At 48.5% G+C, this 14,369-nt stretch overlaps 1 protein-coding gene across 3 annotated transcripts in view; it reads right to left on the bottom strand.

The window, feature by feature from the left end:
- Window positions 1-5,510, bottom strand: part of LARGE1 (LARGE xylosyl- and glucuronyltransferase 1) — a 488,258-nt gene extending 482,748 nt beyond the window's left edge. Inside the window, exon 1 of one of the 3 annotated variants that reach the window (XM_064491518.1) lies at window positions 5,391-5,510. In XM_064491518.1, coding sequence (XP_064347588.1) covers window positions 5,391-5,482 — 92 coding nt within the window. In that variant the 5' untranslated portion in view covers window positions 5,483-5,510. Of the gene's footprint in view, window positions 1-2,570; window positions 2,820-2,842; window positions 3,344-5,390 lie in introns of those variants that run through there. The other 2 variants (XM_031463153.2, XM_064491519.1) reach the window with 2 other exon arrangements.
- Between the last annotated feature and the right edge of the window lie 8,859 nt (window positions 5,511-14,369).

The following is a 14,369-nucleotide window of genomic DNA, read 5'->3' as shown; positions in this document are numbered from 1 at the left end:
TTCTCCAACCTTTCCTATCTCACCACCTCTGGAGTCGGCTTTGATGAGACTTGGCCACAGTGGGTAAGCCTGGGCAACGCGGCTTTGTTTTTCAGCAGAAAGAGAACTGTCTTCCAATTCTGCAGGAGAAAACCTAGACACTAATGATTTAATACTGTTAAAAGTGCAGAGAGAGCATCTGAAATGAACATGCAACCACACTATCAAATGTGATGTTACATCTGTACAAACACAAGGTATGTACTTTCAAGAGGATGACAGTGAGAAATTGTAAGTTTAAAGGAGTCAATTCTAGACTCCATATAGAACAAGGGTAGCACAATATTATGAAGACTGCACAGGGGAGGTGCAGCCCCAAAAGCAGAAGGGGGAGTTTTGACTACAAACCCCCAGAGGAGAGGGAGGGTATAGCTTAGTGGTAGAGCACATGCTTAGCACACACAAGGTCCTGGGTTCAATATTCAGTACCTCCACTAAAAAAAAAAAAAAAAAAGTAATTAAAAATAAATAAATGAATAAACTTAATTACCACCTCCTCTCTTTAAAGCAAAACAAAACAAAAAAACAGGGAACTTAAAAGTTAGCGTGGTCTAATGCTCAAAGGATGGAATGTGCAAAAGGTTCTGGCTCCCAGAAATGTGAAGCCCCCATATACTTAGAGATTATTACTGAGCTTTTTTTCAGTCTCACAGGGTACTTTGCAGTTAACCTGTTCTGAGTTGCCCAAATGATACTTTAGATGTAGGCAGACCCATTACTTAACCGTTCAGAATCCACTCATTCTTGCAAGTGCACACTGGGTACCAAAAAGTTCGCTTCCTGAGCCTTAGAGATAAACCACGGCCTTTTGTAACATAGGTCCTAGTGTTCTCTTCATCAGTGCTGAAACAGAAAACTAGTCCCCCCTAGTGTCCTGCCACTGTAGGTGGCCGAAGGATGGAGACACTCCCACATTCTGCATCAACTTTCAAGCACAGCTCAGGAACCCAGAACCAAGAGAAACCTTCACCTCCTTCCCAAGAGATGGAAGCACTCCTGAGACCTACAATAGGACAAAAACAAAAACAAAAACACCTTCATTTCATTCGCAAGGCCCTTCTAGTTATGTTTCAAAAAGAAAGCGGTCTGCATTATCCCACACCAAAAAGTTAACCTATGAGAATCAGTCTACGAAGCCTTTGATGGCCGAATAAAGCACACTTTATTAAGTGAAGTAACAGGGCCCACGCTTGTTAGTAGTGACTTCTGCCAACTTCAACGTGATACCACCTTTTCTTTTTCCCACTAGGGAGATGGGTTTCCTTTCCCTGACACTGTTGAGAACCCACTAAGATCTAAATCTTGACGATTTTGCCTCTCTGTTCCAATTAGTTTTCTTCCCTGGATGGAATTAACAGGGCCAGGCTTGATAAGCATGTGTTCTCCCTTAGCAATTTTCACTAAGGCGTAAAGTACTCTTGCAAAATAAAGGTACACTAAGAGATGTGTGAACCCTTAAAGCCAGGTGTTTTGTTCTGTTTTTTTTAAATCCCCAGTGGGGACTCAGCATGCCCGTGAGTAATTCATTCATGTCACCCATCTGTGAGAAATGAGAAAAGAAATCTCCACTTGCTCCTTTCCTAATTTAGAACCTTCCTTTAATCTTAAGTCTATCAAAACTGACTCCAGAGGTGGGAAGGCAGGAGAGGTGAGGAAGAAAATTAACCTGAAGTGACTGCTGACAAGGAGTGGATAAGCAGTTTGGGTTTCCACCCGAGTCTGAGAAGGATGGCACTGCATCTAGGGGAGGTGAACGTCCACCTGCCACCTCTCCTCCCTCCCACCCACCATGAAGGAAGCAGGAGCCCTGAGCCCTCTCTTGGGGCACTTGTGACATTCACAGAAACTGTTAAGTTGCTACTTTGCTCCCTCAGGAGATCATTTTAATGGACTGAGTGCCAAAATTCACAGATTCGGAATTCACCAGAAACCTGCTCAACCGAGGTACATCAGCTTGCGGATGAAGAAAAACCCATCCCCATTAAACAGGGTCACCCGGAGGATGGATTCGATGCAAGAGAGACAATCTGTTCCCTCCTAAGTGACCCATTTAAAATCAGATGGTTCCAGGGAAAGCTCATAGGTTCAATAAATTTCAAACAGACGAGAACAGGCTTGCAGGACTGAGGAGGCAATAAGGCATCGAGCAAAATAACTTAAGGGCACACAAACTATGGAGTCAGTCACTCCACCCTTTAGAAACAGTGACATTAGCAAGACTGTCTGGATCGCTGTCCCTCATTACTCAACACAAGCAGCTTTGTCTAACAGGACTGACGCTGGTTGGGTTTCCTCTCTACAGCTATCGCTGCCACCCAACCGCTCTGTCCAATAGAGGGACTCGCAAGCTGTGGCTCTCACCCCAAATCGGCCTCAACTCCGCAACAAGGAGCAAAGAAAAGTTCTTCACAGCATCACACCAGGAAAGGCAGGTGGGGATCGCCCAAGAGGGACAGCTCCTAACACAGCAGGTTCCCCCAAAGCACAGGTGCACAGCTTGCAAGCTGCGGGGCAAGGGGGGTGGACATCACCTCCTGGTGTTATCGGGTAATTCCTCCATGCTCCCCGTTAGCAGCCTGTGAGTCTCGGAGCAGGGTAGGTCCTGGGGCAGGTCCTGGGGGACAGCAGAAATTCGGCGAATTCTACCTCCCCAGGCCAGGCGGCAGAGGATGTGCCCTCACTCCCTCCCTCTTCGCCAGCATCCTGAGGACAGGGGTTATCAGCTACAGGTTCGGAGAACTTGTCCAGCGCCGCTCACCAGGGCGTCCCCGGGGCGGTCCTCTCGCACTCCCGGGGCTCTTACCTTGGCCGTGACTGCCGCCAGGCAGAGGGAGACCGCGGAAGAGCTGAGTGGCGCCGCGGCGCTGCCGGCGCCTACGAGGCGCAGGGGTTCCGGGTCGGGGTCCCAGCAAGCGCTGCCCTAGTCCAAGCGGCGGTGCCCAGCGCAGACTTCAGGGAGGCCCCCGCCTGCAAACGCGGCGAGGAGGGTCTCGGCCGCCCAGGATGATCACTGTCCCTTCTTCCTCTCCCTCCGGCGCTGCTGCCTGGAGCTGCTCCCTGCCTCGGGGACTCTTCCGAGCCGGGGGCGCCCCGCATGGGCAAGGGCCTGGGTCCGCCTCTGGGCCGGGTCCGGGGACGGGGCACTGGGGGGAGACACGGGGCAGCCGCCAGGGCCGGCTCCACCTCTCGCGCTCCCCACCGCTTCGCCCCTTCAGGGCAGGGCCTGCCCGATCCCAGCCCGGCCAAGCGAGCGCGGCCGCGCCCCCAGCTTCAGGCGCCCGGGTTCCCGCGCGGCGGCAGCGTGGCAGCGGGGCAGCGGGGCAGCGGCAGTCTGGCCGGCCGGGCACCGAGTGCGGCGGCGGGGGGGGGTTGCAGCCGGCCGCGGCGCCCCCTCCCCCCGGGCCTGCGCCGCCCGCCCGCGGCTCCGCGGTGAGGAGGCGCTGGAGAGGGCCTCGCCCCGGCCTGGAGAGCGGGGCCAGGGGCGCGGGGCCGGGGGAGGCGCCCCGGGAAGGTCACCGGAGCGGAGGCGGAGCGCAGCGCGGTGGGTGCAGGGAACCGAGGCGGGCGGCCCCGCTGCAGCCGGGAGCGCTCGCCGGCCTCGGCCGCCGCCGCCTCAGAAACGCGCCGGCTTCCCCGAGCGCCCGGCACTCGGAGCTGGGCGGCCGCTACAGCCGCCTCCGGCAGCCCGGCGCCGCTGGCCGGAGCCGGCGCGCAATCCCCGCCTCCCGCGCCCGGCCAGGCGGGAGCCGCCGCGCGGGGGCCGGCGGGAGGGCGGGCGGGCGAGCGCTGGGGTCCGGGCTCCGGGCTGGCCCCGCCGCCGCGTGCCCAGAGCGCCGGGCTCGCTCAGCAGCTGCAGTGACTGTGTGTCTGTGTCATGTCTGTGCAGCTGGGGGGGACCTCGAGCCTGGGCCGGGCTCCGAGCGGGGGCGGGGCCAGCGCCCGCCTCGGCGCCCGCCCCCACCCCGTGACGGCGAGGCCGGCCAATGGCAGGCGCCGCAGCCGCGCGGACCAAGCGGTCGCCCCCGCCTAGGCCCCGCCCCCAGGCGAGGCACCTCCCTTCTACTTCTCCAGCTCTCTCGCACGCAGGCGGAAGCAACACCCGGAGCCGGGATTATGGCCTGGGTCGGGATGAAAGGGTGCAAGCCGGCAGCTCCCCGCCCTTCTCCCCCCACCCCGGCGCCTCAGGCCTGGCGAGCCTCGCGGAAAGAGGGGGAAGGGAAACGGGACGGGTCCGCAGCTGCTATCGTAGAGACTGTTGCAGGCTCGCAAGGCCGTGCAGCCTGTCCACTCCCCCTTGAACAAAACACCCGTCGTGGGAAGTAGGAAGTTTCCCCGCCTCCACTTCTACTCGGGTCGCCGTTCTCTCGAAAAGGGACAGGGTATGGGGCAGGCTCAGGCTACGGGGAGCCACGCTGAAGGGCTTGGACAGCACCATTTGGGGTTATGTGTTCAAGAAAGCCGTCCCAGCCTCTCTATTCTTTCCGAGAACCTGCATTTCTGTCCCCCTCCTCCTCCCCTCCCCAAACACACACACCCCATGCATGCACAACACACCCCCTCCCTGTTTCGACTTCATTCTTGCTCTCTCCCTCCTGGCGCAAGAACCCCGAGCGGACCCACTGAATGGACTTCCAGCCTCCCAGTCCTAAAGACGAGAGTGGGGCGCCAAGAGTCCTCTATAGGAGGGAGTGGGTGAAAATGCCCGGGCAAAGGGGGAGGGGATGTGAGAGTGGCTAGAAGGAGGAGGCCTGGAGAGAGAACCCAGAGGAGGGGGACGCAGAGGGATGGACAACTCTGACTGGGAGACTGGCGCTCCCGCGCGCGATCCAGCTCCCGGGTTTTTCCTCAGCTCGGTCCCAAGTCTTCTGGGGTCCCCTTCCCCCCGGGGCCCCAACCTCTCCCCAACTGGGCGGGCCGCCCGGTCTCTACCTCGCCTCCGCGTGCCGCTCTCTTAGCCCTTGGACTCAGAGAGGAGGCAGCGGGAAGCCCACCCCAGTTCTAGGAAGGGGCAGGGGAAGGATGCAAAAGGAGGGATAAAGTGCAAGGGTGGAGGAGGGAGGGGGTGCGTAAGAAAAGGACGCCGAGCTGGAGCTGCCGCACTGACCACCCTCCCTAGAGGTCAGGCTCGGGGCCAAGGGCTTCGGAGGTTTGTCCCTCGCTCGGCTCCGGACGTGTCTCCTACCTAAGTAACCCAGCTCTCGGCCTTTTTAGCTTGCCCCAGCCGGGATCCTTCCCCCATCCGCACCCTTCCTTGCAGCCTCTTTCAGCAGCGACCCCCTCACCCACCTACCCCCCAACTTCTACCATCACCACCAACACCCGCTCTTCCCCAGTTTTGGAGCGCTGTTTACCTAATCTCAGTGGCCGACGGAGCCGCCGAGGAGAATGCGAGAAGGTAGCGGTTGCACAGCAGCGTCCCCGGCGAAGTGAAAAACGTTTGCATTGGAGCTTCGGGATAAGTTAACTGCGAAGCTTGGGTCCTGCTGTCTTATCTCTGCTGGGATGAGTCTTACCCTGCACGTTTGCAGGGATGGGAGATCTTATCTGGTTTGGATGCCATTACCGTGTCGGAGAAGAACATAATATGATAAAATATTATCTAATATCCTAGAGACCATTAAAGTGTCAAAGTTTAATGCTAAGCCTTTTAGCTCGAAAGCTGCTCCTTTCTTCCTGTGACGTGGAGCTCTGTTCTAGAACGCGCTGAAAACAAGGGGGTCATTTTTATTTTTTACAGCCGACTGTCCTTACTTCCTACTACATTCCTCCTCCCCTACTCCAACCCCCGCCCCGGAACCCGGGTAAAGTTAAAGCAAGAATTTGGGCTTTCTTTTTATTGATTGCTTTGCTTCACTTCATTAGTAGTGTAAAATGTATTATTACAATACGTTACCATATTAATAAAGGTAATGTGACTGAGGAAGGGAAGAAAGACATGAGATTTACAGGCTAAGAAGAAAATAATGGAATAACATCAGAAACTGAAAGATAAGCACGTGGAAAATAAATATCTCCATTATAATTACCCAAATGTGGTGCATTCTCTAGACTGGCTTTTAGAGGAAAAAAAAAAAATAAGACCGGGGATGGGATGCGGAGCAATATTCACCCTAATCAGTAAGGTATACTGAAGACATATTCATTATTCAGGGATTTCACAAAAATTCCTTACATCAGTCAATAACCACCTTAAACATGTAAAAGCTTTGCTCCATCAATGCAGTGTTGCAGTGTTTTTAACTCAGTGGGATAGCTAATGCTGTAAATGATAGGAATGTTGCCAGATTGCATTATTTCACAAACTGAACCCTTCTGTCGGTTAATACCATGTCAAGCCCCACATTTAGAGAATTCCTTTGCCCCACCAGTGGGAAATTTTAATCTATATCTCTATCTATACCTATATCTCCTAAAGTAGGATGTACTTGCCTCTGAGTTACAGCCCTTTGACGCGAACCAGATATAAATGTCTTCAAAGGATTTCAGCTATGGCATAATATAGTATGAGGAATGCAGAATAAAATATGTAAGGTGATATATCTGTTATTTCTGAGGAATCTGCACTGCTTTTGCTAAGCACTGAGAAGTGAAAAAATATTGAGCCCAAACCAACTGTTATCTATTTATTTTCACAGTTATTGCACCTGTCACAGGAGAGATTCACAAAGATCTCTTTTTTAAAAAACAGGGTCAAGGAGACCTAATCGTAAGAAACCTGTCTTAAAACAGCCACTAGGGGGCCCTAAAGGCATCTCAAAGAGGAAATAGAAACCTGCTCTCACCTCCGTTTTTCCCGGTCTCTTTTTCTGGGTACCAAATGAAACTGAATCTAAAAACAAGTTAAAAGCCTGGGGAAAGGTTTGGAGGCAAATCAGGCATTATGTTTTTAAAAGACCAGAGTCCCATTTTGACTCATGAGTAAACAAGTTAGTTGTCCCACTCTTTCCTCACCTCCAAAAAATACAGCATAAAAAGAATATTGTACTCACTGAGACGAAAGTAGCCACATACTCCTACCATCTTTAAGTCAACCCAATTATTTTTACCCTTCCAAGTAGAACCTCCATTCTAAGATTTTAGGGCTATTTTCTGAATACTTTGAATGATCTTCAAGTGCTAGGTAGCAAGACGAATGAATCCTCACGGGGTGATACGAAGAAATTTTAAACAACCTATACATCAGGGCATCCACTAGCCAACTTATGGGAAGGAAGCTAACCATAGAGATGCTGGCCCTGGACCAGAGTCCTGGAGGCACCTTGCAGGCCAGGTATTAAATCTTTAGTGTGGGTTCTGGTGAAATGGTGGCGGACATGGAAGTGACAGGCATGGGGGGATTCCTTGGGGAGCGTGGTGGTAGCTGGTGTGGTGAGGCAGAATATGCTGGGGGGGTGCTTACTGCTAAGGACACTTAACCAGCCAACATGGAAGGATTTCAATATTTCAGCAAGTAATATTATATTTGTCAAAACAATGGAATGTCAGGTCTGATCATACCTTAAGTTGCCCCAAATTTTCTGTAGACTTCAATATCTGGCCATCAGATTTTCAGGACTTCCAAATCCTTGGCAGCCACATGATAGATTTCCTACATCTTACCAGTAAATAAGGTTAAGATGTCCTTTATGAGAGTCAAGAATCAAACAGCACTCAGGCTGCACAGATATGGAGAAGTCTAATTATCCTTTAACCAACACTGCAGAAATATCTGCAAGAGATGTCTTATCCAGACACATTTCAAGTGTAAATTTAAGCGCTGGCTGTGAAACTCTTCTCTGTCGTTGAGGTCAATATTCAAAAGACATTCTGGAGCAAAACAAAATGCTTCCATCGGGGCTAAGCAGAGAACAAGCTCCTTCCTAGCTAAAGAAATAAAGAACGTTGCAAAAGCCACCAAATTAACACTCATGGGAGTGTGATTTGAACATAATTTAACTAAAAAACAAAGCAAGCCTAGAACTGAGACATGAGACAGGAATGGGGATGAAATATTCTTAGTGGAATAAGAGGTAGTCTATGTTCTCATCATCATGTTCATTAAGCAGGCAAGGTACAGGTATTCTCAAAATAGCATTATTAACTTCCGGAAGACTTGCCATTGAAAACCCTCAGAGCCAGCTAATTAGAACAAATCTGGCTCTAGATGGAGAATCCCATTGTCTTTAGGAGAGAGAGCTGATTCACTTACTGACTGTGAAAGTCCATCTGATGAAAACCTTGCAAGGTACAGAGCACCCTGATCACCTTATGATAAAATGCTTCACTGGGGACCCAAAGCCCCTCTGGAGACAGAAAGGAAACATCAGTGCTGAAGATGTCAACTTACAGGATGGAATGAGATTTTTCTCCTGAGATCCCGACCCCCAGTAAAGATAAGGTCTCCTCAAGCTAGTGGCTCACAAGACCCTCAAAACAAAAATGAAAAAAAAAATTTGAACATTGGTAAAGACATCAAAGTCCTGAAATAAAGGATGATAGCATATACTTTTGGGGGCATTTAGGCAAAAACTCTGTTTAAATGACTGTCATGGTTGTGCAGATATATTTTATCAGGTTTTAACTCCCCCCCCAACCCCGTCTATCTAAGGGTCCCGTAGATCAGGACATCTCAAACCTCGACGTGCATACACATCACCTGGGAATCTTGCTAAGAAGCAGATACTGACCAGCAGCCTGGAGTAGGGTCTGAGACTGCTTTTCTGACAAGTTCCTGTCCATGGACTGCACTTTGAGGAGCAAGGCTGTAAAGGACATGTGTTGGTAGTCAACTACATCCTATATTCCCTTTCTATTCCTACGGGTATTGTGTTACTAGAGTTCCCCAAAAAGTAAACCCCGAGACAAGGATTTGGGGGCAAGAAGATTATTTGGAAGCTTTGGTGAGAGTGTGAGGAAATGAAATAGGAAAGGGAGGAAGACCAATACGGAGTGAATTAATAAATGGCCAGTGGGTGCTCAGTTCTGATAAGGACCCTCTGAGAAATTGTTTAGAATAGCATTGTCCAAAAATGCTTCACTGTGATGGAAATGTTACGTATTTGTCCTGTCCAATATGGTAGCCACTAGCCACATGTGACTATTGTGCACTTGAAATGAGGCTAGTGTGACCTAGAAACTGAATTTTTTATTTTCTCTAATGTTAATTGATTTACATTTAAATAGCCACATATGACTACTGGCTACTGTGCTGGACAGGACAAGTGAAGAGAATAACTTGGAATTGTCTTACTAAGGGCCAGGAAACCTAGAGGAATATTTATCCACCAAATCCTTTCATTCAAGAGAGTTACTGTTGGAAATCGGTCAGTTCCTAGGAGTTCTTCCATGCTCCCTGGCCAGAGCATACTCCCAGCAGAGAGTAACAGGTGCTTCAGGTAGGGAACCATCAGTGTATATGGAAACTGTCCATCAAAGGTGGAGGTAATCCCCACGGTGGGTCTAGGGGATATGAGCAAGACACTGACAGCATTTGCTACAAGAATCCAGATTTTATTTGGAACCCAACCTATCTATTCCTCATTCCAGGAGCAGAGCCTGAACTGCGTAAGCTAACCAATGCCTTCCATAGTCCTGACCACCATCATCAGTGCAAGGCTGGGTAGATAAGCTAGTCTGGCCCAATCAAGGTGACTCTTGGGACTTTAGGATGCTAGACTACCAAAAGTGTTCTTTCACCATGTGGTCCACAAATACAAAGCTGTAGTCTTTTCACTGCCACAAAGGATAAAATTGACACTGAGAATAGGAGAGCACAGAGAGCCAGAACACCCAATATGTATCAAGATTGCTATCTGCTGCCAGTAACAGAATGTCAGGCTACTAGGACCTTACATAATCATCTCACATCATGAGAAATCACAAGGTAGGCAAGTCCAGGTTTGGTACAGCAGCTCCGTGGTTTCATCAAGGACCCAAGATCTTTATATCTAGTCTGCTACTCTGCCATCTGCCACATATTGGCTTTCTGTGTTGCCTCATGGTCACAAGATGGCTGTGGTGGCTCCAAACATCATGTTCTCAAACCAGCATCCAATGCAGAAAGAAAAAGACAGGCAGAAAACACTTTCTCTTTTACTATATTTCCTCCTTAGGATTGACTTATGCTAATTGTGATTCACCTTCTGGAGGTGCAACATTGTTGGGTTCTGTTAGCAAAGAAGGGGAGGAAGTGGCTCTTGGGTACAAATTAATATCACCTGCTCCAGGACCCTTGATGATGCCACTGAGTTACTGAGCAGGACCAACCCTGAAAGTTATCCTTACTCTGAACCTCATCTATGTGGGCCAATAAACTGACCTACTATGTACGTTTTAGTTGTTTCTCTTACTTGCGTCAAAACATCCTAACTGATACAGACAAAAAGATCTAGGTCCGAAGACTCACTCCCTGGATGCAGTGCAGCTGATTGTGGAAGGGTACCAGGAGCTCCCTCTCCTCTGGAGAGTGAAATTGGGCTTGGAAATCATTAATTTTATGCTTGGCATGAACAGAGACCTAGCTGCCCTGTGAGTATTAACCTGCAATCCCCACGCTCCACCTACTACCCATCATACGGGCTGGTCTGCTGAAGGACAACTTTCCTTTGCCTGGGGATCTAGTTCACATTCCAATCCCCCGTTGAGTCCGAGGCACATCCTGAGACCCAGCCTGCTTGGTTGGTTTTTTAATCATCCTCACCCCCATCCCATAGTTTCTGCTGGTATTTCTATTATCAGGCTGGATCCTGCCTCCAGAGCCTTCGCTTTGACCTTGAACGATCTACATTCCGGCAAGAACCTGACTTGAGAACTGCCGATGACTCAAAACTTCCTGTAACAGCTCTTTTCTTCACCACGGCAATTGGACCTTTGGCTTTTATTTCTGTATGTTTGTACCTGAGGATGCTATGGTCACAGAACTAGGGGATTTAGATTGATGACCTCTGTGTGGATGGGGCAAGTCATCGTTATCCCAGTTAAACTCAAAACCCAAGCCCCAAATTAGTCTCCTCTTTCACGGGAGATGAAAGCATACCTGAGAGCCAGGGAAGGGCTGTTTCTGACAGTGTTTTACCCAGTCCTGCTAGAAAGTCAGAGATTTCTATCTTAAATAATTTTTCTTATTGCTCACTTAAGAAGTTTTAAAAATGTAACTTGAGTGTTTAGAATCATGTCACCTATGGCTTAGTGCATAACTACTATCCACGCACTAGCACCTTGCTACACATTCTGTGGGGTGGGAGTGATGGGGAAAGTGAATGAAAGAAATATGGATGTGGTTTCTACAACTGAGCATCTCCAAATCCAATTCAGGAGACAGGCATTTACTCTGAGGAGTTAAATGACTTTGCAAACATTAGATAAATAAATCACGGGTCTTCTCAAAAGATATAGTAAAGTTAAGCTGTGTTGTGAATCTGAACAAGAGAGATTACCATGGTTCATCTAGTCTTCAGAAAATTTCTAAGAGCAGGAGGTTCTTGTTGGATTTTGAGGATTTGGTGAGATTTGAGCAGACGTAAAGGAGTTTCAAGCTTTGAGGAGCAACAAAGATGTTAAGCAGAAGGTGTGACTGGCTACAGTGATGCGTTTATTGAAGGGATCAGAAACTGGACAGCTAAGTTGGATCCAGAGTTATTTTACAAAGAGTATCTGAATCCCTACTGTGTGTCAGTTACTATGCTGACCATTAAGGATTTTAATACAAACAAAGACAGTGCTTGTTCTTTTAGTGGCTCACAGTCAAGTGGATAGAGAGGGGGAAATTACAAGGTGGTGGGTTAAATTCTTAACTTTTCATTGACTCATCCACTGTTTTTCCTCAGTCACCAACCCCTGTCCATCCAACCCTCAAAACATCCTTCAAATCCATCTCCTCGGCTTCATCCAAACTGTTTCTGCCTCAGCTCAGATCTTAATCTCTCACCTGAATATTGCAAAACTCACCTTAAAAGCTGTAGCTTTCTCAGACCAGCCTTTTCCCTGTCCTACATGTTAACCAACTTACCTCCGCAAAGTAAATCTGAGCATATTTCTTACTAACTTATGTTTACTTCTGTCTTGATTCCACTTCCTTTCCAAAAATATACTTCTAGTCTGACTCCCCTACATGGGGATCTGGGATACCCAGCCCTGACAGGGTTTGGGGAGTCCCCAAGAGTTCTATGAGCCTGAGAAAGTAGAGCCAAGGGGAAGCCCATAGTCCAGAACCTTGCTTGAAAGCCTCAAATGAAGTGTCAACCCTGAAGTATCAGTCAGGTTTGAATAGAGAAGAGGTAACCAGGGATGATGCAAAAGACTTGAATAATGATTTGCCACGGATTTTTCAGTCCACCAGGCACTGTTCAAAACACTTTCACGTATTAGCTTGTTTAATCATACTCGACCTTATGAGGGTGTTACGATGACAGGTATCCCCCACGTTTCAAAAGCACTGTACGCCACTTCTCTTTTATAAAAGACCTGTATCAGTTCCTGTTTTCGTTAACCAAAAGAAATCCAAAGAGGATTTTCAGTTTTATTAAAAAAAAAAGGTGAAAAGTTAAAGTAGCGATTGGCGTTTGTTTTGCAGGGAGCCTGGACAGAGGCAGCATGCACCCCAAGCAGGGAGAGGGGGCCCCTGCCAAGCTCCTTCCCCGGGAACCACACTCAGCATCTCAGCTTCAGGCCACCATAGCTTTGCACTGTCTGTGAGCACCTGTGCTTTATCTCATTTCATCCTGTGCATCCGTTAGCAAGATGCGTCCTAAGCTCATTATTTCTTCACTTGATGCCGTTTCAGCTTATGAAGGGTCTTGTGGAATGCTCTGCTTTTAGACAGCGGGGGACACCTGTATTATCATCGTAGCCAGTTTACAGATGAGATTACTAAGACCCAAAGAAGTAGGGTAACTTATCAAAGGTTACCCAGTTAGGAACAGTAGGACTGGAATCCAAACACAGAGAGTTTATTTCCAGAGCCTGTGCTCTTAACTACCATGCCAAATTGCCTCTGTAAAGAGTGAGCACCAGAACAAATTACGGCGATCATAACACAGACGAGGAGATGAATTTGGAGGTGCATCTCTGAGCCGCTCGAACAGAGCTGCAGGGGCTTTTTAAAGGTTGTTCACAACCTTGACTAATGGCTGGGGAGGAGGCAGATAGAGATGCAGGCTAGCTCCCTATATTTTCTATCTGTGTCATCTAATATAGATGCCATTCACCGTGTCATTATTTTTAACCCCCAATTATTTATAGACTCCTTTGGAGAGGGCTACCCTGGTTTGTCCTCCCTTGCCCCTGATCCACATTTCCATGTGTTCATTTCTGTTCTTCACTGCTTCATCGTAAATTTTAATTTTTTCTATTTGTATTTTTTTTTCATTCTCCTTACAATTCTTTACACCATCTGTCTCCCTTTGAACTTCATTTTCTTTGTCTTGGCATCTTGGCCTTTCTGCTCTAGTTCTATTGATGTCAAGTGGGTTCTAAAATATTACTTTACTTCCAATAGTAAATCATTTTGAGATAATTCCTCTTTGCTTAAATCTGTAGATTCTTCTTCCCTTTTCCTTGTTCTGTAGTGCCTTTAAAAATTTTTTTTGTGGGGGGAGAGGTAATTAGGTTTATTTACTTTCAATGAAGGTACCGGGGATTGAACCCGGGACCTCGTACATGCTAAGCACACGCTGTACCACTGAGCTATACCCTCCCACCTTTGCAGTGCTTTTCATTGGCTTCATATAATTGCTGTTTCCTCTCTGTTGATCTTTAAATTAGAAGGAATTCACCTACATGTGGTGTTTACCAATACGCTGATGATGGGTTTCCCTTAGAGCAAGCCTCAGAGTGGTAGCTTGGAACTGCTTTCCAGATCTACAGCTGGACAGAGATTGGTAGGTACAAACAGCTCCTGGCCCAGTGTCCCCCCACTCCCACCCCCCGGCTGACTTGGGTCATGTGTGTTTGCTAGACTGAGAACCAGTCTTCTCTTTCCCTGCCACCTGGCTCTCTGATGCTCTGAACAGGACGGGGTATGCAAACGACAGTTCCCAGCTCTTCCTTCCACTGCGCATTCCCATACTCCTTTACCCGTGGAAACGGTATCTTTCAGAGTCTCATTAGTTGAGACCTGGACTCTGTCAAACACTGGGGGTTGGTAGAAATTATGTCAAAGGGTCTGTCTATGAATTCAAGTTCCTGCTGCTTCAATTGGCTCAGTAAAGGTGACTGACCTGACCCGTGACTGTTTCCTTCTCCATCCCCACCAACAGCTGTGTAGTTGCTAGAAATAAGAACTCAATGGAGAGGCCCCCTGTTCCATGCGATTGTATTGCAAGAAGTTGCAAAAGGCAACGATGGACCAAAGC

The sequence above is a fragment of the Camelus dromedarius genome, chromosome 11 (assembly GCF_036321535.1).
Source record: "Camelus dromedarius isolate mCamDro1 chromosome 11, mCamDro1.pat, whole genome shotgun sequence".
NCBI lineage: Eukaryota > Metazoa > Chordata > Mammalia > Artiodactyla > Camelidae > Camelus > Camelus dromedarius.
Note: the sequence above shows the minus strand (reverse complement) of the source record. Positions and strands in the feature narration are given on the sequence as shown.